Genomic DNA, 24843 nt, shown 5'->3' with positions numbered 1-24843 from the left:
CCTGTTCTTCCACCTATCTTCATATCATCTGCAAACTTGGCCACAAAGAGATCAATTCCATCACCCAAATCACTGACATATAACATTAAAAAATTGGTCCCAACATAGACTCCTGTGACCTCTTCCAATCAATTTTGGCTAGCTCCTCTTTTATGCCTCTGTAATTCCCTTTACTCCATTGTAATATTGACAATTCCGACTTTAGCTTTTCCCTTTCAAATTGCAGAGTGAATTCTATGATATTATGATCAATCACATCTTAAGGTTCCTTTACTCTAAATTCTCTGATCAATTCCAGTTCATTGCACACCTAATCCAGATTAGCCAATCCAGACTCAACCATGAGCTGCTGTAAAGGGCCATTTTATAGGCAGTCGATAAATATTTTCTCTTGGGATCCAGTACTCACCTGGTTTTCCCAATCTATCTGCATATTGAAACCCCCCCATGCCTATCATAACATTGCTCTTTTGACATGCCTGTTGTAATTCGTAGCCCACATCTTTGCTACAGTTCAGGGGCCTGTATATAACTCTCATCAGGGTCCTTTTACCTTTGCAGTATCTTAGTTCTACACCTTCCAATCTTGTGTTACCTCTTTTTAATGATTTGATTTCATTTTTACCTCCAGAGCTACCCCACCCTCTCTACCTATCTGCCTTGTCCTTTCGATACAATATGTGTTCTTGAATGTTAAGCTCCCAGCTAAAATCTTTTGTCAGCCATGACTCAGTGATGCCCTCAACTTCATACATGCCAATCTAACTCTGCCATTCACCTTATTCACCCCAAGTTCATTCACCTTATTTTGTATAATGCATGCATTCAAATATAACATCTTTAGTCCTGTGTTGATCACCCTTTTTGATTTTGTCCCTATTTTACTTTGAAATTCATCCTGTTGACTGCAGTTTTGCCCTATCATCTGTTTCTCCTTGCTAGCAGTCTCAGTTTGTAAATCAAATACCCCACCCACCACGCTATCACTCTGGTTCCCATCTGCATGCCAAATTACTTTAGACCCTCTTGAATAGTGCTAGAAAACCTACCTGCAAGGATATTGGTCCACACACAAAACGCTGGAGAAGCTCAGCAGGCCAGGCAGCATCTATGGATAAGAGTACAGTCGATGTTTTGGTCCACTCAGGTTCAGGTGTAACCCATCCCTTTCGTACACGTTGTACCTTCCCCAGAAGAGATCTCAATGATCCAGAAATCTGAACCGCTGCCCTCTGCACCATTTTCTCAGCCACGTATCTATCTGTCAAATACTCCTATTCTTACCCTCACTGGCAAGTGGCACAGGCAGCAATCCAGAGATGAGACTGAGATCCAGAGACTGCGGAATCTCCTTCACTTCTGCAGTCCTCTTCACCTCTCTCCTCTTCTGAGCCACAGTTCCAAACTCAGTGCCAGAGACGATAGGTCACCCCTCTCTCCAGTATCCAAGTATCCAAAGTGGTGTACTTATTACTGAGGGGAATGGCCACAGGGTACTCTATACTGGCTGCTTGGAGTGGCTACCTCCCTATCATTAGCTCTTCTCTATTATTTCCTCATTCTCCCATATGAGCCAAAGGTCATTGAGCTGCAGCTCCAGTTCCTCAACATGTTGTTTGAAGAGCTGCAGCTTGATGCAACTGGTGCAGATGTGGTTACCTCGGAGGCTGTAGTCTCCCAGGATTCCCACGCCTTACCTAAACAACATAACACTGCCCATGGAGTCATTCTCTCTGCTCTAGCTATGCCTTAGCAGATGAGGAATGAAGAATAAAGAAGAAGAAGAAACTTACTAGATGCTTATCCCATGCAAGACTTATAGAGAAAGTAAGGAGGCATGGGATCCAAGGGTTTATTGCTTTGTGGATCCAGAAATGGCTTGCCCACAGAAGGCAAAGAGTGGTTGTAGATGGGTCATATTCTACATGGAGGTCAGTGACCAGTGGTGTGCCTCAGGGATCTGTTCTGGGACCCCTACTCTTTGTGATTTTTATAAATGACCTGGATGAGGATGTGGAGGGATGGGTTAGTAAATTTGCTGATGACATAAAAGGTTGGGAATGCTGTGGATAGTGTGGAGGGCTGTCAGAGGTTACAACAGGACATTGATAAGATACAAAACTGGGGTTAGAAGTGGCAGATGGAGTTCAACCCAGATAAGTGTGAAGTGGTTCATTTTGGTAGGTCAAATATGATGGCAGAATATAGTATTAATGGTAAGACTCTTGGCAGTGTGGAGGATCAGAGGGATCTTGGGGTCTGAGTCCATAGGACACTCAAAGCACCTGCACAGGTTGACTCTGTGGTTAAGAAGGCATACAGTGCATTGGCCTTCATCAATCTTGGGATTGAGTTTAGGAGCCAAGAGATAATGTTGCAGCTATATGGTACCCTGGTCAGACCTCACTTGGAGTACTGTGCTCAGTTCTGATCGCCTCACTACAAGAAGGATGTGGAAACCATAGAAAGGGTGCAAAGGAGATTTACAAGGATGTTGCCTGGATTGGGGAGCATGCCTTATGAGAATAGGTTGAGTGAACTCAGCCTTTTCTGCTTGGAGCGACGGAGGATGAGAGGTGACCTGATAGAGGTGTATAAGACAATGAGAGGCATTGATCATGTGGATGGTCAGAGCTTTTTCCCAGGGCTGAAATGGCTAGCATGAGAGGGCACAGTTTTAAGGTGCTTGGGAGTAGGTACAGAGGAGATGTCAGGGGTAAATTTTTTACATAGACAGTGGTGAGTACGTGGAATGGGCTGCCAGTGATGCTGGTGGCGGCAGACATGATAGGGTCTGTTAAGAGGCTCCTGGATAGGTACATGGAGCTTAGAAAAATAGAGGGCTATGGGTAACCCTAGGTAACTTCTAAGGTAGGGACATGTTCGGCACAGCTTTGTGGGCTGAAGGGCCTGTATTGTACTGTAGGTTTTCTACGTTTTTGTGTTTCTATGTTTTTACCTTGCCCAAGCCCGATGAGCCAACGTTAAGATCTTTCCATTTTAACACTGGCCCACTCACACAATAGCCACTCCGACAATGGTCAGTCTGCTTGCCCCTGCCTTATTTTTATTCACCTTTACTGATTGGCCATAATTTAAACTCTGAAAACTGCTGTGAAATGCTGCTTTTTTTAATCTTCAGTTGTGGACCCGTGTGAAGCTGTCTCTTCCTTTTACTCTCCTGTCGACTGAATGGCCACAGTTCAAGCTCCTGGGTGGTGGGGTTCCTATATGATTGATGCCACCTTTTTCGGGCATTGCTTTTTGAAGGTATCCTTGATGGTCGGGAGGTTATACCCATGATGGAGCAGGCTGAATTTTTAACCCTCTGCAGCTTCTTCTGATTCTGGAATGTCCCCTAGATTCCAAGGAACAATGTGCTAACCTGCCTAGCCTGGCCTTATAACCCAGCCCTTGAGTCTGGTGGCATCTTCATAAATTATCTCTGTACTCTTTCCAGTGTTTTGGCATCTTTTCCATAGCAAAGTGACCTAAACTGAACACAGTATTCCAAATGCAGCCTCACCAGCATCTTGTATATCTACAGTGTAGCCTCCCCATTTCTGTCTTCAGTGTCCTGGCTGGAAAAATGTATCTGTGTGATGTGCTTGCCCATGGACATGATAGTGTCTGGCAGAAATATCACAGGTCTTGCTGCCGAGCTGAGCAGTTGAGATACTGAGCCTCTTCCTTGGTAAACTTCCACCTGGATGTTAATGGGTCTTGAGGGACTAAATTATAGGGAAAGGTTGAATAGATTGGGATTTTATTCCCTGTAGTTTAGAGGAAAGAGGGGAGATTTGACAGAGGTATACAAAATTATGAGGGGCATAGATAGGACAAATGCAAGCAGGCTTTTTCCCCGAGGTTGGGTAAGACTACAACTAGAGATCATGAGTTAAGGGTGAAAGGTGAAATGTTTAAGGGGAACATGAGGAGGAACTTCTTCACTCAGAGGGTGGTGAGTGTGTGAAATGAGCTGCCAGCACAAGTGGTGGATTTGGGGTCGATTTCAACATTTAAGAATCCAACATCCATCATCAAAGAGCACCACCATCCAGACATGTTCTCTTCTTGTTGCTGCCATCAGGAATTGGATACAAGGCCCTACACTACCAGGTTCAGGGACAGTTATTATTATCCTTCAGCCATTAAGCTGATGAACCAGAATGGATAACTTCACTCGCCTCAACACTGAACTGCTTCCACAACTGATGGACTCATTTGCAAGGACTCTACAAATCATGTCTCAATATCATTTCTTGATTTATTTACTTAATATTTGTTTTTCTTTTTGCCTTTGCACAGTTTGTCATCTTTTGCACATAGGTTGTATTTTTTTGTCCATATTTGTGTAGTTTTTTCATTGATTTTATTGTGGTTTTTTTTGTATCAACTGTGAAAGCCCACAAGGAAATTAACCTTAGGGTGGTATGTGGTGACATATATGTACTTTGATAATGAATTCACTTTGAACTCTGAAATTTGATATGTTTGGATAAAAACAGGGATGGGAGATGCATAGAGGGTTATGGTCAAGGTGCAGCTCAATGGGACTAGGTAGATAATAGTTCTGCACGCACTAGATGGGCTGTGGAGCTTGCTTTTATGCTGTAGTGTTCTATGACTCTATAACTCCCCTGTGAAACATGATGCCTGGCAGCCTTAGTGAAATTCAATGCAGTTAAACCTCCCACAGGGTAATATCAACTGGTGAGTGGTAATTACAAACATAGTGACTCCTTTGAACATTGTTCGTTTGTCACTTTACAGAATCCTTTACTTAAAGAGAAGAAAGGCCAGTGTTCTGTGATGAAGTCGATGGTAAGTGTTAATACAATTAATGTAACTTGGGTGGTTAATAAGGATGGCATAGACAGGTAGTGGTTAGCATGAAGCTATTAGAGCACCAGCAGCCTGGGTTCAGTTCTCAGTGCTGTCTGTAAGGAGTTTGCATGTTTTCCCCATGACTGCATGGGTTTCCTCCAGGTGCTCTGCTTTCTTCCCTGCTTCCAAAGATGTACGGGTTAGTAGGTTAATTGGTCACATGTGTATAATTTGGCACTGTAGGCTTGTTAGACTGGAGGGGCCTGTTACTGTGCTGTGCCTCTAATTAAAAACTAAATGAAATAATTCTATGTCAACTGACATTCTCTTTTTAAATGTAGACTACTACTTGGAAACTTGGGTTTGGGTAATGTTGAGCAGAGTTTTCTGTTGCTGATCTGGACAGTTCAGCTGTTCCATAAATACTATTAACGTTGCTTTGCCAGCTTATCATGTTCCAGACGGATTATATTAGAAAGTGGCTGCAAATAAATTCATCTTTGCAAGAGATTTCCACTACATGGGATATATACTCAGTGGCCACTTTATTAAATATGTACCTCTTGTACCACTGAGTGTATGTTTGTGGTCTTCTGCTATTCAAGAGTTTTTAAAATGCCCCTAATGTATCTGCCTCTACCACCACCCCTGGCAAGGCATTCCACACACACACCACTCTATGTTAAAAAAACACTCCCTATGACATCCCCCTTATACTTTCCTCAAATCTCCTTAAAATTATCAAGGTTCAAAGTGCTGTGCATTCAGAGATGTCCTCCTACACACCACTGTTGTAACACGTGGCTATTTGAACTGCTGTACCTTCCAGTCAATTTAAACCGGTCTAGTCATTCTTGTCTGACCTCTCTCATTAACAAGGCATTTTAGCTCACAGAACTGCTCACTGGATGTTTATTTGATTTTTTTGCTGTAACTTCTAGACTCTTGTCCATGAAAATCCCAGAGGATCTGCAGTTTCTGAGATACTCAAATGACTCCACCTGGCACCAACAGTCATTCCACAGTCAAAGTCACTTAGATCACATTTCTTCCCCATTCTGATGTTTGGTCTGAACAGCAACTGAACCTCTTGACCATGTCTGCATGCTGTTATGTATTAAGTTGCTTCCACGTGACTGGCAGATTAGGTATTTGCATTAACAAGCAGGTGTAGAGGTGTATCTAATTCAGTGACCACTAATGTCGATTACTGCATCTCACCATAACACTGCTAAATTAAGGTGTAATTCATCCTTTTTAGACCATTTTACCCAGCTTTTTCACTAAACCTCTTCAAATGATAGTTGATGAAATAAAGCAGATTTTGGAGCATTTCCTCTTTGCCTTTTTTAAGAGCTTCTCTAAGTTTTTGAATGTTGTAGCCTTGATTAGTACAAATGTCAGTTGAGTGAAATGATCAGTGTGTACTTTAAATCTGAGTAAACACAGGAAAGAAACTTCAGCAAACATCAAAGTATCCAAAATCGAATTTATTGTCACATGCACAAGTACAGACACAGATAATGGCTCTGGGCCTGTACTCACCGGACTATAGAAGAATGAGGGAGGATCTCATTGAAACCTATCACATATTGAAAGATAGAGTGTACATGGAGAGGATGTTTTCTATTGCAGGGGAATGTAAGTCCAGAGGGTACAGTCTCAGAATACAAAGACATCCCTTTGGAACAGAGATGAGGAGAAATATCTTTGGCCAGCAGATGGTAAATCTATGGAATTCATTGCTACAGTTAACTGTGGAGGCCAAGTCATTGGGTATATTTAAATTGGTGGTTGATGGGTGCTTGATTAGTCAGGGTGTCAAAGGTTACGAGAAGAAGGCAAGAGAATCAGGTTTTGAGGAATAATAAATCAGCCATGATTGAATGGCAAAGCAGACTTGAATGGCCTAATTCTGCTCCTATGTTTTATGGTCTTAATATCTTATTGTATCACCTGTGCACCATAGCTCCATGACCGAACATGATACAGAAGTGTTACCTGTATGTTTGACGATAAATTACAAGATGATAAGAAGCATGGTCGAGTGGATAGCCAATGATTTCTTCCCAGGGTAGAAGCGGCTAATATGTAGGAGCATAATTTTAAGGTGATTGGAGGAAAGTATAAGGGGACGTCAGAGGCAGTTTTTTTTTTAACATAGAGTGGTGTGTGTGTGGAATGCTTTGCCGGGGTGGTGGTAGAGGCAGATACACTAGGAGCATTTAAAAAAACTCTTGAATAGGCACAGCAATGATAGAACAATGGAGGACATGTGTAGGAAGGAAGGGTTAGATGGATCTCAGGGTAGGTTAAAAGGTTAGTGCTACATCACGGGCCAAAGGGCCTGTACTGTGCTCCTCTATGTTCCATGTGTGAATATGGTTCTAGAGTGGAGGTATCGAAGACTGAACAGTTTCTCCTTCATCTCGTAGAAGTCAAAGTTGAATGGTGTATTGTCAGAAGTACATGTTTGCACGAGGCCAATGAAAAGCTTAGTTTTTATTATTCTGTATTTATTTAGAGATACACTGTGGATCAGGCCCTTCCGGTCCTCCCAGCAGCCCACTGATTAACCCTGGCATAATTGCAGGACCATTTACAATGACCTACTAACCAGTACATCTTTGGACTGGGAGGATACTGGAGCTTTCAGAGAAAACCCACACCCATACGGGAAGGAACGTACCAGTTTGCTTATAGGTGTTGCCATCTCCTCAAGCATTGTGCCAACTGCAATGCCACCCTGGCACCCCACATCACAGCAGTTTCATAGGCACACAGCAGCAGATAAGCAGCATTCACAAGAAAGCCATAAACGTAAATCATGCATTTTTTTCAGAATACAACATTTTGATTCAGATCTTGATCTTGCTGTCATTTCACCTTTCAGAAACTTTCTTACCATTCACCTTTCTGACCAAACTTTTGCATTCCACTTCCTTCCTGACTTCTTATATGCTAAAGGTGAACTTTTGATCTCTCAATCTATCTTGTTATGGTCCTTGCACCTTACTGTCTACCTGCACTGCACTTTCTCTGTAACAGGTTCACTGTATGCTGCATTCTGCTATTTGTCCCACCCCGTTGTATTTGTGCTTGGAAAGATCTACAGTGCAAAACTAAGCTTTTCATCTTATCTCAGTATATGCAACCATAATTAATCAATCTGCCAACTGCCTTCTCCTCTTTATACTGGCCATCTCCCTTCTCCATCCTCAGTCCTGATGCAGGGTTTTGACCAGAAATGTTGACAATTCCTTCCCTGTAACAGATGTTGCTGGACACCCAGAGTTCCTCCAGTAGATTTTATTTATTCATTTAGAGATACAGTAGGGTAACAGACACTGTCTACCCAAAGAGTCCAGATACTATCAAGAAATTCATTTTCTTTGAGGAATTTACATGACAATAAAGAAATGTAACAGAATTGATAAAAATATACACCAACAAAGCAACTCAGCGATGTAACTCAGCAGGTCGGGCAGCATTTGTTGAGAGGAATGAACAGTTGATGGTTCCGGCCAAGAGCTAATTAAGTGTACTAAAGGGTCTCAACCCAAAACCTTCCCTCCTTAGATGCTGCCTGACTTGTTAAGAAGCTCCAGCATTTTGTGTGTGCTATTTATGTAAGTTAACTTCTTGTTCTGGATCTTGCGTCTGTATCAAGTTTTGCATTCACATTTTCTCCCCAGCTTTTCCTTCAAGTTGGTATTTCATTCTTTACCCACCTACACCTGCTTGAGAACACACCCTCAGCTACCCTGTACCTCCTTCAACCTTAAACCATCATTTAGCTTCTACTGTGCCCCCCTCACCTTACTCTTTTATTCTTTTTATTCCTTTTTTATTCCTTTTATTCTTTTGATCACTTCATGTCTCAAGTTCAAGTTGAAGTTTAATGGTCATTGAACCATACACATGTATACAGCTAAATGAAACATCGTTCCTCGAGAGCCAAGGTGCAAAATCCTTGCCTCTTGTCTGAGTCCCTTTCTCCGAAACTAAAAGGTTGACTTATCTCTTGTTTCTCCTGTCTGATGAACTGTCATCAATCTGAAATGTTGACCTGGAACAACAAACAACTTGGCATAGCAGCTAGTGTAACACTTCAGAGCGCTAGCAAACCGGTTCCGTTCCCACTCGGTTTGTACATTTTCCCCGTGACCACATGGGCTCCCTCCAGGAGCTCTGGTCTCCTCCCACATTCCAAACGGGTATGGGTCAGGTGGGGTTCGTGAGTTTTGAGCATGCTGTGACTGCAGTGGAACCATTATGACGCTTACAGGCTGCACCCAACACATCCTCGGACTGTGTTTGGGCATTGCCATAAATGACGTATTTCACTGTACGTTGTGATGTACATGTGACAAATAAAGCTAATCTTTAATCTTTAATTAGGTCTGGAAAAGCTCCCACATTCCAAAGTAAGTACAGATTAGAGTAGTGGGCTGTGGGCATGCTATATTGATACTGGAAGCATGGTGATACTGTGGTCTGCCCAGCATAGTCCACACTGATTTGATATAATGCAATGATGCATTTCACTGTAAGTTTCGATACTTCAATGTACATGTGACAAACAAAGTTAATTTTTAATCTTAATTTTTTAGAAGACAGAATAAGAAGGTGGAGGGAAGAGGAAAAATTTAAGCTGGCAGGTGATAGGTGAGATCTGGTGAAGGGGTGCAAGTCTGGATATTGTTTAAATCCTGCCATGGGCTGCTTCATTATTGAGCTATGGGAAAGAAAGTTGAAAATTGTGTAATTCCTCTCCTAGAATTATACTTGTCATGTTTGTGATGTACTGTGTTTCTGTTATAAAAAGGTAATTTTCATGCATGTATACTCCGTGACTATGTGCCAAAGGCAACATGAAGTAAGAAGAGAGCAAATTATTAATGATAAGATGGCTAGGTATTGCCCTAACAATCTCTGGTTATGATTACAGTGAGGTGTGGCCATAGTCCTCTCAGAGCTCAGTCCCTGTATTGTGAAGTTTTGTGTTATTTTCTAGCTGGGATAGTTTTTAGGTAGTTCTTTGGCCATGAGAACACTTTGAGTCAACATAATTAAAAACACCACCTACCCCAGACAGTCTCTCTTCGCTCCCCCCTCACATCAGACAGAAGATACAAAAGTTTGAAAGCACGTACCACCAGACTCAATGATAGCTTCTACCCCACTGTTATAAGACTGCTGTACAGTTCCATAGTACAAAACGATGCACTCCTGACCTCACAGTCCACCTTGTCATGGCCTTGCACCTTATTGTCTGCCCATATATCACATTCTCTGTGACAGGAACACTTTATTCTGCATTCTGTTGTTGCTTTGCATTTGTACTGATGTGATGAAATGATCTGTATGGATGGTATGCAGAACAATCTTTTTCACTGTACCTCAGTACGTAACAATAATAAAGCAATTTACAAATGTATATATTGTTATTGCTTTCCTTTGTACTACCACATCATACTGAGGTGATGAAATGGGTGACATACAAAACAAGTCTTCCAATGTACCTCAGCACATCTTGTTATAATAAACCACTTACCAATTTATACTGTACATTGTTAGTTTTCCCTTCTACTACCCCATGTAGCAATGTGATGAAATGATCAGTATGCATGGCATGCAAAACAAAGATTTTCATTGTATCTTGATACACACGACAATAATAAATCCATTTAACAGTTTAGATATCCTAGTGTAATTTAAGTTGCTACATAAATGTGAATTATTTGTTTCTTAAGATTAATCTGAAATATTTCAACCAATCCAGAGATTAAATTAACATGACAGTCTCTGCAATGTTAATTCTTCACTCCTGCTGTTAATATTGAAGTTAGCACCCCCTCCAATACATGCCTTCAGCTTGCAGGATACATTACTGCTTCCTTCCTGTACATTGTTCTTGCTCCTCTTCCAAAAGTAATCAAGGCTCTGTCACTTACCAGATACAGATGGCGTTAGACTAATCTAACATTTATTGGACAGTGTGACAGACTGACTGGAGTAGACCTAATCCCTTCATTCTCGGACAGCAGAATGTTGGTGGTGTTGTGAATGGAGCAGAAGGTTTTCAAAAGTTACAACAGAACACTGATAGGATAAAAAGCTGGGTTGAGAAGTGGCATATACCTGTAGCATTCAATCTGGAAAAGTGCGAAGTGATTCACTTTGGAAGGTCGAACTCAAAGGCAGAATCCAGGGTTAATGACATGATAATTAGGGATATGGAGGAGCAGTGGGACTTTGGAGTCCAAGTCCATAGACCACTCAAAGTTGCTGCACAAGTTGATAGGGTGGTTAAAAAGGAGTATAGTGTGCTGGGCTTCACTAGTTCAAGAACAGTGACGTAATGTTGCAGCTTTAGGTAGGCTGCACTGTGCTGTGATATTCTATGTTCTATGTATAAGATTATAAGAGACATAGACCAAGTAGCCAGCCAACACCTTTTTCCCAGAGCAGCAATGGCCAGTATCGGAGGACATCCCTTTAAGGTGAGTGGAGGAAGATTTAGGAGAGACTGTAGAAGTAAGGGTTTTACACAGAGAGCTGTAGGTGCCTGGATGCATTATCAGAGGTGATATAAAACCATAAGATCATAAAATACAGGATCAGAATTAGGCCACTTGGCCTATTGTCTGCTCCTTCATTTCAACATGGTTGACCCATATTTCCTCTCAGCTTCAACCTCCTGTCTTCCCCCTCAAAACCACCACCCCCATATCCCTTCATGCTCCAACCAATCAAGAATCTATCAACCTCTGCCTTAAATACATAAAGACTTGGCCTCCACAGCCGCTTTCTGGCTGAAGAAATCATTCCTCATCATTGTTCTAAAAGGACGCCCCTCTATTCTGAGGCTGTGTTCTTTGGTCTTAGACACTCCCACTATAGGAAACATCCTTTCCACATTCACTCTATCAAGGCCTTTCACCATTCGATAGGTTTTAATCAGGGCACCCCTCATTCTTCTGAATTCCAGTGTATACAGGCACAGAGCCATCTAATGCCCTTCATATAACAAGCTGGTTAATCCTGGAATCATTTTTGTGAACCTCCTTTGAAATCTCTCCAGTTTCAGCACATCCTTTGTAAGATAAGGGGCAGAAAACTGCTCACAGTACTCCAAGTGAGGCCTGTGATGGTAGAGATAGGCACATTAGGGACATTTAACACTCTTAGATTGGAGTGTGGGTGATAGAAAAATGGAGGGCTATGAGGGAGGGAAAGATTAGATTGATCATGGAGCCTTTTAAAGGTTAGCACACTGCTCACCTACAGTGTGCTGTACTGCTCTATGTTTTAAGATAAAGAAACCATAGGACAGACAGGGACATTCAGTGAGGGACCATTACAGTCATGACGCCCCCATTTAATTTTCTGAACTTTACCATCATTCCACAATCTTCACAGTTGTGTTTGTTGTCATCTGCACAGGTCTGGTGAGTTGTAGCACAATGAAAAACTTGCTTACAGCAGCAGCACAGGCACAGAGTACATAACTTATATAAGTCAGTGAAAAAAAGGATGCAAATCTAGACATTAGTGCAAAAAAACAATTCAAGACGAGTCTATGGAAGTGCAAGAGGTTATCTGTAGTGCCTTGTTACAAAGGTAGGGTTAGGCTTGTGCAGGTCAATTCAAGAACCTGTTGGTTGTATGGAAGTAGCTGTTCCTGAACCTGGTGGGTTGGGACTTCAGGTTTCTGACCTCCTCGCTGATGGTGAGAAGATGGAAGGACGGAGATGATGAAGGCGTTTGATATCATGTAGACACCTTCAATAGTAGGGAGGGCAGTGTCTGTGATAGACCGGGCTGTGTCCACTACTCTCTGCCACCTCTTGCCTTCCTATTCAACAAATGGTGTTGAAGGAGATCCCCACTCTTAGGCCCTAATAATACTACATGTGACCTTCCTTGACCAGATACTACCCAAGAAACCAAAAATAGGTGCTGAAATTAAAAGTAGTGTGACTTCAGCAATGAACGGCTCATTTCAAATAAACATCTTGTTTATTCAACTTGAGAAAAGATTGGTAGCGTAGCGGTTAGCTCGACACTATTACAGTATCAGTGACCCGGGATCAATTCCACTGCTATCTGTAAGGAGTCAACTTCCATGGGATTCCTGAATCTATTCCATTTTGTCTTTAACTGGGTCAGTACCGGCAGCTGCCTGTATAGAACGTAGAACAGTGCAGCAGTTAGTGCAACACTTTACAGTGCCAGCTGTCTATAAGGAGCTTGTATGTACACCCCATGACCACCTGGGTTTCCTTCAGGTTACCCCCAACATTCCAAAGACATGTGGGTTAGGGGGTTAATTGGACACATGGGTGTAATTGTGTGGGCTCATTGGTCCTGAAAGGCTCGTTACCATGTTGTCTCTCGAAACAAAAATAAAATAACAAGATAAATGAAAATAATGTAGTGTGGTCCCAACCAGGGGTTCTCAACCTTGGGTCCATGGAGCCCTTGGTTGATGATAAGGCTCCAGGGCATGAAAAGGGTTGGGAACTCATTTTACTCACTTTATTTGTTTGTACATAGTCAGCCTATTTTCACTTTGGTGATTATTTATAGGACTACCAAACTCCTATTAATAACTCGTGTCTGTAAACAGCTTAATTGGGCCCGAAGTTATGATAAGATTGACACTAACATCTGTATGATAGCTACATTTAATTTATTTCATCTGGTTAAAAAAAGAAATAAATATTTACGAAATGATTCTGAAGCAAGCGACTTGTGACTCCTGTGAAAATGCTTTTCCTGACTGAAGGATTAAATGATAATGATTAGCTTTACTTGACATATGTGCATCAAAACATGCAGTGAAATTGGTCATTTTGTGTTAAATCATATCAGTGAGGATTGTGCTAGGGACAATCCGTAACTGCTGCTGCACTTCTGGTGCCAACATAACATGCACACAGCTCACTAACTGTAACCCGTACTTTGGAATGTGTGAGGAAGCTGGAAGATGTGGAGGAAACACACTTGGTCAAAGGGACAATGTATAAACTCCCTGCAGACAGTGACAGGAATTGAACCATGAACCATGGACCTTGTAACTGGTGCTGAAAGATGTTAAGCTAACCACTGTGCTACCTGAATCTGACTACCAGACAGATATGTTCTCTTCTTGTTACTATCATCGAGAAGGTGGTACAGAAGCCTTGCGTCTCATCCCACCAGATGCAGGAACGGTTATTACCAAACAACCATCAGGCTCCTGAACTGGTGTGGATAACATCACTCACCTCAACATTGAACTAATTCCACCTCAAACATTCTCTTTCAAGGACTCAACAACTCATATTCTCAGTATTATATATTATTTTGCACAATTTGTCTTCTTTTGCCCATTGGCTGTTTGTCAGTTTTTGTTCATGTACAGCTTTTCATAAATTCTATTGTATTTATTTTCCTGTAAAGGACTGCAAGAAAAATTAATCTCAAGGTGACATATACATATTTTGATAATATAGATAGTTTGTCTTTGATGAAGTCACACAGTAGATTCATTGGGTATATTTAAAGAGGAGGTTGATAGGTTCTTGATTGGTAAGGGCATTAAGGCTTATGGTGAGAAGGCAGGAGAGTGGTGTTGAGATGGAAAATAAATCACCCATGATGAAATGGTGGAACAGAACCAATGGGCTGAGTGGCCTTGTTCTGTTCCTATGTTTTATTGTCTTATGGACTTGTCATTTGAACTTGCCTCTGCAAAAATTCTGAATGAGTTCCTCAATTATTCTCCTATTGCTGAACTTGAAAGTTTGAAATCTTTTCCCTTTCCAGTGAATTAATTTCTGAGGGTGTGTCTGGGAGAGGCCAGAAGAGGGCACTGGTGGGAGGGAATGTGGAAAGCTGAAGAGAAGGGCCAAAATGAGCGCGTAAGGCTGAGAAATGTGAGAGGATAGACAGCACAATGGGGTTGAGAGGAACAATAAATCAGCCATTATTGAATGGCAGAGCAGACTCGATGGTCCGAATTGCCTAATTCTGCTCCTGTGTTGTATGGTCATTGACAACAGACATTATCTGTTGTCAGTCATCAACTTGAAATGTCTAATACCCAAGGGCATGCATTGAAGGTGAGAGGGGTTAATTTCAAATGAGATGTGAGGGCCAAGTTTCTGACACAGAGAGTGGTGAGTGTGCACTCCCTGGAGAGATGCTGGAGGTATAGAACATAGAACATAGAAAACCTACAGCACAATACAGGCTCTTCAGCACACAAAGCTGTGCCAAACATGTCCTTACTATAAAAATTACCTATGGTTAACCATAGCCCTCTATTTTTCTAGGCTCCCTGTACCTATCCAGGAGTCTCTTAAAAGACCCTGTCGTATCCGCCTCCACCACCGTCGCCGGCAGCCCATTCCACACACTCACCACTTTCTGTGTAAAAAAAAACTTACTGTGACATCTCTGTACCTACTTCAAGCACCTTAAAATTGTGCCCTCTCGTGTTAGCCATTTCAGCCCTGGGAAAAAGCCTCTAACCATCTAAACCAGGGGTGTCAAACTCATTTTAGGTCATGGGCCGGATTGAGCAAAATGCAGCTTCATGCGGGCCGGATCAGTCGGACGCGTGCGAACGCAGCTTTCGTTGCCTCCGTTTTTTCAGCCTGCTCTCATGTGTCTCAGTCTCTGCTATAACTACAAAGTGTTTCACTTTACAAATTCCGTCTCTTATGAAGAAGACTGCCGAGCAAGACTGCCGAATAAACACTAAAAACCCTGAAAACCTGGTACCTGAATAAACTCAGCATTAGCCATATCATACGCCATAGGCGCTTCGATTACTGGGGCCAGCTTTAATATTAATTAGATATTATCTCGCGGGCCAAAGATAATTCCACCGCGGGCCGGATTTGGCCCGCGGGCCTTGAGTTTGACATATATGATCTACACGATCAATGCCTCTCATCATCTTATACACCTTTATCAGGTCATCTCTCATCCTCCGTTGCTCCAAGGAGAAAAGGCCGAGTTCACTCAATCTATTCTCATAAGGCATGCTCCCCAATCCAGGCAACATCCTTGTAAATCTCTTCTGCACCCTTTCTATGGTTTCCACATTCTTCCTGTAGTGAGGTGACCAGAACTGAGCACAGTACTCCAAGTGGGGTCTGACCAGAGTCCTATATAATTGCAACATTACGTCTTGGCTCCTTATCTCAATCCCACGATTGATGAAGGCCAATGCACCGTATACCTTCTTAACCACAGAGTCAACCTGCACAGCTGCTTTGAGCGTCCTATGGACTCAGACCCCAAAATCCCTCTGATCCTCAACACTGCCAAGAGTCTTACCATTAATACTATATTCTGCCATCATATTTGACCTATCAAAATGAACCACTTCACACTTATCTGGGTTGAACTCCATCTGCCACTTTTATGCTTAGTTTTGCATCCTATCGATGTCCCGCTGTAACCTCTGACAGCCCTCCACAATATCCACAACACCCCCAACCTTTTTGTCACCAGCAAATTTACTAATCCATCCCTCCACTTCCTCATCCAGGTCACTTATAAAAATCACGAAGAGTAAGGGTCCCAGAACAGATCCCTGAGGCACACCACTGGTGACCGACCTCCATGCAGAAGATGACCCATCTACAACCACACTTTGCCTTCTGTGGGCAAGCCAATTCCGGATCCACAAAGCAATGTCACCTTTGGATCCCATGCCTCCTTACTTTCTAAATTAGCCTTGCTTGGGATACCTTACTAAATTCCTTTCTGAAATCCATATACACTACATTTACTGCTCTACCTTCATCAATGTGTTCAGTCACATCCTCAAATCATAAGGCACGACCTGCCATTGACAAAGCCATGCTGACTATTCCTAATCATATTATGCCTCTCCAAACATTCATAAATCCTGCTCCTCAGGATCTTTTCCATCAATTTACCAACCACTGAAGTAAGACTCACTGGTTTACAATTTATTGGGCTACCTCTACTCCCTTTCTTGAATAAGGGAACAACATCTGCGACCCTCCAATCCTCTGGAACCTCTTCCGTTCCCACTGTTGATGCAAAGATCATCACCAGAGGCTCAGCAATTTCCTCCCTCCCCTCCCATAGTAGCCTGGGGTACATCTCGTCCAGTCCCAGTGACTTATCCAACTTGAAGCTTTTCAAAAGCTCCAGCACATCCTCTTTCTAAAAGCTCATGCTTTTCAGTCTGCTTTAAGTCATCCCTACAATCGCCAAGATCCTTTTCTGTAGTGAAGCAAAGTATTTGTTAAATACCTCTGCTATCTCCTCTGGTTCCATACACACTTTTCCACTGTCACACTTGATTTGTCCTATTCTCTCACATCTTGCCCTTCACATACTTGTGGAATACCTTGGGGTTTCCCTTAGTTCTATCCACCAAGGCCTTCTCATGGCCCCTTCTGGCTCTCCTAATTTCATTCTTAAGCTTCTTCCTGCTAGCCTGATAATCTTCAAGATGTCAATCATTACCTAGTTTTTGAACCTAATATACATTAGAGACTTTAAAGGGAATTTAGACAGGCTCATGAATGTGAGGAAAATGGAAGGATATGGAGATTGTGTAGCTAGAGGCTTGACCATTTGATTACTAAGTTAATTGGATAGGCACAATATTGTGGGCCGAAGGGCCTGTTCCTGTTGTTTACTGTTCTGTGTTCTAACTTCAAAGGATTCGGTCCAGACGTTCCTGATTGGGATCGTTCATCAGGACTACGTCTCAGCGTGGCATTAACTTTATACCGACCGCCATATACCTGACAGTGAAACCACATGTTAAAAGCACAATGCTTCCTCACACAATTAGTGTAGCTGGCAGCCGGTTTCAAGTCATTGGTATTTGTCCCTTCATGATGACATTTGAAGGCTAGAAATTCCTAAGGGCTTGCTTAAGGCCCACTCAGTAATTTACATAAATAGAAATTTGTCAGCACATTTCTCTGATACAGCCTCACTATTCCTGGCACTCAAATTATCATTCCTTGCACCGTTAGTGTGATCACACAAACACTCGCATTTCTTCCACTGAACTGAGGAATGAAGAGTGTATTGTTAGGTTAACTCCAAGACCCACAGCAGGTGAGTTTGAATAAATTATGGATCTAATGTAACTTGCATTATAATTACAGATAGGGTCATAAAGAGAGCTTTTGGCACATTGGCCCTCATAAATCAAAGTATTGAGTACAGGAATTGGGATGTTATTTGGAAATTGGATTAGACATTCATGAGATTAAATTCAGAGTATTGTGTGCATTCTGGTTACTTACCTACAAGAAAGATATCAGTAAGATTGAAAGAACGTAGAGAGAATGTTGCTGGGACTTGAGGACCTGAGTTATAGAGGAAGGCTGAATAGGTTAGAATAGGTTAGAGCGTAAGAGAATGAGGAGAGTTCTGATAGAGATATACAAAATTATGAGGGTTGGAAATAGGGTTAATGCAAGCAGGCTTTTTCCATTGAGGTTGGGTGAAACTAGAACTGGAGCTCATAGGTTAAAGCTGAAAGGTGAAATATTTAAGGGGAATCTTGGGGAATCGTCTTCACTCAGCGGGTGGTACAAGTGCAAAACGTGCTGGAAGAGGAAGTGGTGGATGTGAATCCTATTTCAACATTTAGGAGAAATTTGAATAAGTACGGAGGGGTATGGAGGGCTATGGTCTGGCTGCGAGTTGATGTGACTAGGCAGAATAACAGTTCGACACGGAATAGATGGGCTGAAGGGTCTATTTCTGAGCTGTCGTGTTCTATGAAACTACGACTGTATAATCGCTAGTTTATGGATTTGTGTTCTGTGGTCTGAGTTCTGTTGATGTGTCTTGGACAGTGCATTTCTGTGTCACATTTACAATGAGCAATGAAAGACTGATTGTTCAAATCATAAATCAGTAAGTGATTCCTCCTTACCGATTATCCGTACAATGATGTTCCTGCATAGTATCACTAGTTAAGTCCACATTTGGAAGTATTCCGGTAACTACAGTAGAAGATAATGGATTGTAGAATCAAAGAATTAGGGTAACACACACAAAATGCTGGAGGAGCCCTAATGAACAGCCTTGGCCTGAAATGTTGACTGTTTATTCCTTTCCATAGATGCTGCTTGACCTACTGAGTTCCTCCAGCATTTTGTGAGTGTTACTCTAGATTTCCAACATTTGCAGAATCTCTTGTGTCAGAGAATTAGGGAATATTACAGCATAAAGGCCATTCAGCCTATCATGTCCAAACTGGCTTATTTCAAGTTTCACCCACTGACCCTATCCCTACAGACTTGCAACCCCTTGTCACGATATATTTATCCAATTCCAGTTTGAATGACACAATGGAACCTTTTTCCATCACGTTTGTGTACAGTGCATTCCAGATTTCAACTTGATGTGGTGTAAAAATATTTTTCCATGATTCTCTTCCCCTTTATTTTTACCTGTTTATTACTCTAGATTCTAGTATCTTCAGTATCTATGTCTTTATCTTATATTTGGTAAGTTGGCTTCAGACTTCAAAGCAAATTTATTATCAAAGTACATATTTGTCACCACATTCCACCTTGAAATTCATTTTCTTGCAGGCATTCACAGGAAAACAAGGAAATACAATAAAATTTATGAGAAACTATAAATAGCAAAAACTGACAACAACCAATGGGTAAAAGAAGACAAATTGTGTAAATAATAAAAGCAAGTAAATAAATAATAGGGAGCTGTGGAGTCTGTGCAAGTAGGTTGTGGAATCAGTTCAGTGATGAGGTGAGTAAAGCCATCCCCACTGGTTCAGGAGCCTGATGCTTGTAAGGTAGTGACTGTTCCTGAACCTGACTGTGTGGGACCTAAGGCTTCTACACCTCCTGCCCGATGGTAGTAGTGATGATCTATTATTGTCACATGTACCAAGGTACAGTGGAAAAACAGTGTCTCGCATACCTTCCACACAGATCAATTCAGTACAATAGGGTGTGGAGGTTAAAAATTAAACCAAAAAAGAATGCAGGATAAAGGGTTAGAGTTAAAGAGAAATGCAGTGTAGGCAGATAATAACGTACAGTCATCTTATAACAGAGGGACTAGAAGCTGTCCTGGAGCCTGGTGGTACAGGCTTCACATGTCTATGTACACCACTCCCACTGCAATACCTTCATCGACATTCTCTATTAATTCATCCAACCTTCATCAGATTTGTTATGTATGGTTTGTTCTTTAATCTGAGCTGGCTTGATTTACTTAATCAGCTTTCTCTGGGTAACTACATTCAGTGGCCACTTTATTAGGTACCTCCCATGGCTACTGAGTGCATGTTCAAAGTTCTCTGTTGCTGTGAGTACAGAATGTGAGTGAGGTGCTTAATGAGTGCTTTGCTGCAGTGTTATGCTCAGTGGCCACTTTATTATGTACAAGAGTGTATGTCACCCTTTACCACTTTGTGATTTATTTTCTTGCAAGAAAACAAAGAAATACAGTATAATTTATGAAAAACTATACATAAAATAAAGACTAACAAACAACCAAAGTGCAATAGAAAACAAAACATAAAAGCAAAAAAAAACATGTGGAGTCCTTGAAAGTGAATCTGTAGGATGTTGCGGTGAGTAAAGCTATCCACACTGGCTCAGGAACTTGACGGTTGATGGGTAATAACTGTTCGTTAACCTGGTGGTGCGGGAGCTAAGGCCCCTGTACCTCCTAACCGATGGTAGTACTGAGAAGAGAACATGGCCTAGATCAGGGGTTCCCAACCTTTTTTATGCCATGGACCAATATCATTAAGTAAGAGGTCTGTAGGCCCCAGGCTGGGAATCCCTGGCTTAGATGATTGGGTTTCTTGATGATAGATGCTGTTTTCTTGTGCCAGCGCTCCTTGTAAATGCAATTAATAGTTGGGAGGGTGGTAGGCCAGGGCTTTGCCTGTGATTGGCTGGACTGTATCTACCACTTACTGTAATTTTTTCCATTCCTGGGTGTTAGAGTTTCCATACCAGGCTGTGATGCAATGAGTTCAGGTACTCGCCACTCTGCATCTATAGGCCAATGAAGTCACCTGGCACTGAGGGTGAACTTGGTCAGGAAAAATATTTAACTCAGTGTTATTGTTATGCGGGAGCTGTTTTTGCAGCTGATAGAAAGAAAAATCTTCCTCTGACAATGCCAGAGATTGTTTTAAAAAGACAAGTGATGCAGCATACTGATGCATTTTTGTCTGTCAGATAAGCCCATGCTGCCAGGAACACTGAAAAGCAATTGAGGAATTCTGTAGTCAGAGCCTATTGCTTTAACTTTACATGATGGAGGTTTGAACAAAAGATTTCCAGTGTTAAGCAAAGAGACCATTTCCATGACAAGAATTAAGAAGTCTCTGCATGAGCCCAAACTTAGAAAAGCAGCAAGACGCAAGACATTGGTTAGTCTGCAACTAGAGTATCGTGAGCAGTTTTGGGCCCCTTATCTAAGAAAGAATGTGCTGGTATTGCATAGGGTCCAGAGGAGGTTTACGGAATGATCCCTGAAATGAAAGGGTTAATGTATCAGGTGTCTTTGATGGTTTTGGGTCTGTTCTCAATGAAGTTTAGAAGAATGGGGGGGGGGGGGGTGGGGAGAATCTCATTGAATCATATAGAATTGTAAATGGCCTAGACAGAATGGGTATGAAGAGGAGAGTTCCTATAGTGGGAGAGTATAGCACCAGAGATTATACCCTCAGAATAGAAGGACATCCCTTTAGAACAGAGATGAAGAGAAATTCACCAGAGGGTGATAAATCTGTGGAATTCATTGCAACAGGCGGCTGTAGAGGCCAGGTCATTCGGTACATTTAAGGTGGAGGTTGATAGGTTCTTCATTAGTCAGGGGTCAGGGTGTCAAATGTTACAGCTGGAAGGCAGGAGATGAGGTTGAGTGGGATCATTAATCAGCCGTGATGGAATGGCAGAAAAATTTGATGGGCCAAATGGCTTATTTCTGCTTCTATGTCTTATGGTCTTATACTCCTATGGAGAGTATAAGACCATACACACTTTGCCTCCCACCAATCAGCCATTGCTTTATTCATGCTCGAATCTTTCCTGTAATACCATGGGCTCATGGCTTTTTAAGCAGCTTCATGTGTAGCATCTTGTCAAAGGCCTTCTGAAAATCCAAGTATACAACATTAACCAATTTTCCTTTGTCTATCTTGATTGTTATTTCTTCAAAGAATTACAACAGATTCATCAGGCAAGATTTTCCCTTGAGGAAACCATGCTGATTATGGCCTATTTTATCATGTGTCTTGAAGTACCCTGAGTACTCATCCTTTATAATTGACTCCAACATTTTCCCAACCACTGAGGTTAGACTAATTGGCCTACAGTTTCCTTTCTTCTGCCTCTCTCCCTTCTTGAAGAGTGGAATGACATTTGTTATTCTGGAACCATTTCAGAATCTAGTGGTTCTAGAAAGATCATTACTGATGCCTCCACGATCTCTTCGGTCACCTTTTTCAGAACCATGGGGTGTACACCATCTAGTTCAGATGACTAATCTATCATCAGAGCTTTCAGTTTCCCAAGCAACTTCTCTCTATTTATGGTAACTTCATACACTTCATGACCCTTGACACCTGGAATGTCCACCATACTGCTAGTGTCTTCCACAGTGGAGACTGATGCAAAATACTTATTTAGTTGGTCTTCCATTTTGTTGTCCCCCATAACTACCTCTCCGACATCGTTTTCCAGCTGTCCAATATCCACTCTCACCTCTCTTTTACCCTTTATGTATCTGAAGAAACTTTTGGTATCCTCTTTAATATTATTGGCTTACTTTCATATTCCATCTTTAATGATTTTTCTTGTTACCTTCTGTTGGCTTTGACTTCTCTTGTTATTTGCGGTTGTGTCATCTTTCTTTTAGAACACTTCTTCCTCTTTGGGTTGTATATATTCTGTGCCATCTGAATTCTTTCCAGAAATGCCAGCCACTGCCATCATCCTTGCCAGTGTTCTTTTCCAATCAATTCCTCTCTCATGTCTCTGTAATTCCCTTTACTCCACTGTAATACTGATGCATCTGACTTTAGCTTCTCATTCTCATTTTTAAGTGTGAATTTGATCATACTATGGTCGCTTTCTCCTTTAGGTTCTTTCATCTTAAGCTTTCTATCCAGTTCCAGTTCATTACACAACACCCAATCCAGAATAGCTGATCCCCCAGTGGGCTGAACCACAAGCTGCTCTAAAAGGCCATCTTGTAAGCACTCTAGAAACTCCCCTCATGGAATCCAACATGAACCTCATTTTCCCAATCTACCTACACATTGAAATCCCCCTTGACTATTGTAACATTGCCCTTTTGGCATGCGTTTTCTCTTTCCCTTTGAAATTTGTAGATCACATCCTTACTACTGTTCAGCGGTCTGTATACAACTCCCATAAAGGTTGTTTTATCCTCTCAGTTCCTTAGCTCTATCCACAATGATTCAACACCCTGTGACACTATATCACCTCTTTTAAATAATTTGATTTCATTTTTTACCAACAGAACAACGCCGTCCTCTTTCTCTTCCTGCCTGTCCTTTGAATACAATGTGTATCTGTGGACATTAAGCTCCCAGCTATAATCTTCTTTCAGCTATGTTTCAGTGATGTCTACAACATCATACCTGGCAATCTACAACTGTGCTGCAACCTTATTCCATGTACTGCATGCATTCAAATATAACTCCTTCAGTCCTGTATTCACCGATTTTAATTTTGTCCACCTTTTATGTCGCAATTCATCCTGTTGAATGAAATAAGTTAGTTCAAGCTTAATATCTTCTCTGGAAGTTGAAGAACTTTTTCACAATCCTTCTAGTCCTTGTGATAATTTATTCCATCGAGTGCAGTGACTACAGTAGTGGGCAAATTTGCACTTGTAATCCTACTGTGACAGTTATTTCCTTTGGGATCAGTAAATTATCTAACTATTTATCTATATACCTATCAATATTTCGATGCACATGTGAAAACTAAAGCTAATCTTTATCTTTATTTTAAAAATCATTTAAGAATAGCATTGCTTTTGGCTGAGGAGAAGGACCCTACAATGAATGCAAACATCTGTCCTTGATGAAAGAAGTAGTGGTGGCCAAGGCAGAGGCTGCAGTGTTTAATATTCCTTGTTAGTCAGTTTCCTGATTGTTGGAATTGTCTATTCAGAAAAGGAAAAATTAGTAAGCTTCATGAAATGTAACATTTAAAAGCGAGTAAGGACTTGCCACTGATAAGGCGTGGTCCATCAGTCCAAAAATTGGTTTGGTAATGAATCACTATTCCGTTGAGCCCAAGCAAGTAGAAACAGTTTTCTTTTTACCACATGTTGTACTGATTTGTTTTTTTGGTGGGTAGAGAACTCTTTCTTTCTGACCTCTCTTTCTCATCCATTCTCCTTTCTTTCTTGCTCTATCTCCCTCTCTCTATGTTTCTCTCTCTTTCTCACTGTGTCTCTAACTGCCTTTATGTTTGTTTCTCCCTATGTTTTTATCTGTCTGTCATTCTCTTTCTCTGTCTGTCTCTCTTTCTCTCTGTCTCTGTCTCTCTCTTCTCTCTGCCATTATCTCGCAATTTCAGCCCTTATCTCCTCCTCAACCTGCCTGTCATCTTACACCCCTTCCTCAGTCCTACGCTCACCTCGGACTTTGCTTCACCACCCACTCTTTCTTATTTATAACAGCCATCTCCCCTCTCCACACTCAGTCTTGATGCAGTGTTTCAACAATGTTGGCAATTACTTTCCCTCCACAGATGCTGCTCGACCCATTGTCTCTTGCCTCATGCCAGACATTTTCTCCTCTCCCTCCTATCGGGCAGAAAGGTGCAAAAACCCAATAGCTCGTACCACCAGGCTCAAGGACAACTCCTATCCTACTGTTGTAAGATTATTGAATGGTTCCCTACTACAATACAATGGACGTTTGACCTCAAAATCGACTCTGCTATGACCTTACACCCTATTGTCTACGTGCACTGAACT

At 41.7% G+C, this 24843-nt stretch overlaps 1 protein-coding gene across 11 annotated transcripts in view; it reads left to right on the top strand.

Moving 5' to 3' along the window:
• mlip (muscular LMNA-interacting protein) overlaps positions 1 to 24843 on the top strand; it is a 97637-nt gene that overhangs the window by 6747 nt on the left and 66047 nt on the right. For 10 of the 11 annotated variants that reach the window (XM_073056720.1, XM_073056709.1, XM_073056708.1 and 7 more), the window contains exon 2: positions 4774 to 4824. In XM_073056720.1, coding sequence (XP_072912821.1) covers positions 4774 to 4824 — 51 coding nt within the window. Of the gene's footprint in view, positions 1 to 4773; positions 4825 to 17850; positions 17938 to 24843 lie in introns of those variants that run through there. The other variant, XM_073056716.1, reaches the window with a different exon arrangement.

The sequence above is a fragment of the Hemitrygon akajei genome, chromosome 9, assembly GCF_048418815.1.
Source record: "Hemitrygon akajei chromosome 9, sHemAka1.3, whole genome shotgun sequence".
NCBI lineage: Eukaryota > Metazoa > Chordata > Chondrichthyes > Myliobatiformes > Dasyatidae > Hemitrygon > Hemitrygon akajei.
The sequence above is the reverse complement of the archived record's forward strand: the minus strand, read 5'-3'. Positions and strand labels throughout refer to the sequence as shown.